Genomic DNA, 2391 nt, shown 5'->3' with positions numbered 1-2391 from the left:
GCGTAGGGGAAAGAACGGGTATTCAATCCGATTTTACAAATAAGGCGTGTAGTTACTTAAGCAAATTGTGGAGAAAATGTCAAGTGGTCATGGATTAGCTTTACCGAATGCACTGGTAGTATATGGAGGAATCGACTTCTGAAGTTTGGCTGCTGTAATGTGTACCTTCCATACTTTGGTGATCACTGACCAGACAGTTGAGTTAGTGGTAAGATGCTTTATTTCCTTCCTCTGCACTGATGCGAGTAGACTCCATTATTCACAATTCAGCTTTCCTTTTAGTTGAGATAAAWGTTACTCTTTGTTTACCTGTTGCCAGGTGCGGAAAGGGGGCGTGGCCTGAAGCAGGAGAAGGCACTAGGGGAGGAGTGGAGCAGCTGTGGGGGCGTGGCYGGGGAAACAGCCTTAAATGACCTGGAGGAGGCCGATGCCACCAGCCCTAGGAGAACCTCTGAGGTAGGTAGGGGACTAAACACCTGTGTTACAGAACCTTCAGCTAAAAATGTACTGTGCAGAACAGATTAGAACTTGTCTTTCAGGAGGAATAGGGGACCATCATGCCAGCTTTATTCATTCACTGCCAGTTTATCCATCGTTTAGTTAGAATCAACTTATTAATTTCCTTTTGCAGCCCGCAGACGTCGGAGGTCAGAAGCTGGACAGTCTGCTGAAAGAGGAAGCTCTCCACAACACTGAACTACAGGAGAGATGGGGCGTCTGCCTGGACGGTGAGTTCAGGAGTTTACAACAAACACAACAGGCCATCTTTATGATGAGAATGAAAAGGAGTAGCTTCTAATATGTTGTCATTGGTATTATAATAAATCAACTTGAAACTAAGTTCAAATTTAGCATTAGTTATTCTACCACAGTTTCTACTATTGCCAATGCCTCTAATGCTAATGCTTCTAATACCTAATGTCTCCTGTGTTCTTCAGGGGCCAACGGTTCAGACGTCTCGGGGAGTTTCAGTGAGCAGGAGCTGCAGCAGTGCCAGGATGACTGGGGGTCTGGTCTAGACCAGGATCCTGAACCATCGGGTCCCGAGGGAGACTCAGGGGACCCCAGCCAACCTCTCTACCGCTCCCGCTACAGCATGGAGGAACTGGAGGTCGGCTTTGAGAAGTCTGGTTACGGTGGTAGTGGTGGTGSMGGCCATCTTGTAGACATGGAAGGGCTGGATAGGCTTCCTGGTTCTCCGTCTCGTCTGGGAGGGTTGAGCTACGGAGCTGCGGGTCACTACCMGGTGAACCTGGGGGGGTCTGAGGGGGGAGACCATCACCATCGCTCCCACATGCCTGTTCCCCATCGGAGCCGGAGGGAGCAGGTGGGGTCGCCAACACCACCCCCCCACCCGGAGGTGGGAGACCTGAACTGCCTGTTGATCAACGAGGAGGGGTACCCTGAACACGGTGTTCCGGACTTGGGTAGTAGAGCCGGCCACCGGGTGCTAACCTCCATTCACTCTGGAAGCTCAGCCCACAACAACACAGAGAGCCTGTATGGTGCTGCTGACGACTTTGGACGCTCTTTAAACCTCAGAGATCATTCACAAGAGCAGGTAACAGGAGGGGGGAGGCGTCATGCCTGCAATCAATGTACAATGACCTTCCCAGAMTCTGGTTCCCTCAAGGCCCACAAGCAGAAACACAAAACTGGGAGATGGTCGAATTCAGGGTCTGGGACTCTGTACTCCCGCACCCAGTGCGGTAAGACCTTCACCCAGGCCTGCAACCTCAAGGTCCACCAAGCCGAGGGACGCCACCTCTGCAGCCAGTGTGGCAAGGGCTTCACCACCTCCTCYGACCTGAAGAGGCACACATGCAGCCAGACGACAGACAAGCCCTACTGCTGCTCCCTCTGCGGGAACAAGTTCAGTCGGCTCTGGAATCTCAAGCTGCACCGGCGCATTCACACACAGGAGAAACCCCACCGCTGCACCATGTGTGACAAGAGCTTCACACGGGCAGACATTTTGAAAGTGCACAAGCGCACCCACACTGGGGAGAGACCGTACTGCTGCTCTGTGTGTGGACTCCGCTTCAAACAACTGAACCATCTGAAGTCACACCAGCACAAACACAGGCCGGATCTCCTGAGCCGAGTGGTGGTCTAGAAAACGTTTTTTTGTTCAGTTTTAATTTGACATTGAGAACAATTTTTGGGGTAATCAATTGTTTTTTAATAAGGACATTGATAATCAAACTGTGTTAAATAAGAATGTATGCCTTAAATTATAGACTATGAATTGTCTGTCATAATGACCATGTCAACCTAACAAACATTTGAATATAGTGCATTCATGTGCTTATGGGATGGTGTAAGTCTGCCGTGATTGTGTTCAATTGCTTTTGATGTCAGACCAATAAAAAGCTTGCTTACCATTGACAA

General features: G+C 49.8%; 1 protein-coding gene across 1 annotated transcript; it reads left to right on the top strand.

Annotated features, from left to right (window-relative positions):
• The first annotated feature begins 152 nt into the window (after positions 1–152).
• LOC111976250 (zinc finger protein 239) lies at positions 153–2391 on the top strand. The gene is made up of 3 exons (XM_024144395.2): positions 153–456; positions 632–728; positions 939–2391. Exon 3 carries the CDS (start codon positions 1097–1099, stop codon positions 2114–2116), a length of 1020 nt encoding a protein of 339 aa, XP_024000163.1. The 5' UTR covers positions 153–456; positions 632–728; positions 939–1096; the 3' UTR covers positions 2117–2391.

Source organism: Salvelinus sp. IW2-2015, unplaced genomic scaffold (assembly GCF_002910315.2).
Source record: "Salvelinus sp. IW2-2015 unplaced genomic scaffold, ASM291031v2 Un_scaffold5174, whole genome shotgun sequence".
NCBI lineage: Eukaryota > Metazoa > Chordata > Actinopteri > Salmoniformes > Salmonidae > Salvelinus > Salvelinus sp. IW2-2015.
Note: the sequence above shows the minus strand (reverse complement) of the source record. Positions and strands in the feature narration are given on the sequence as shown.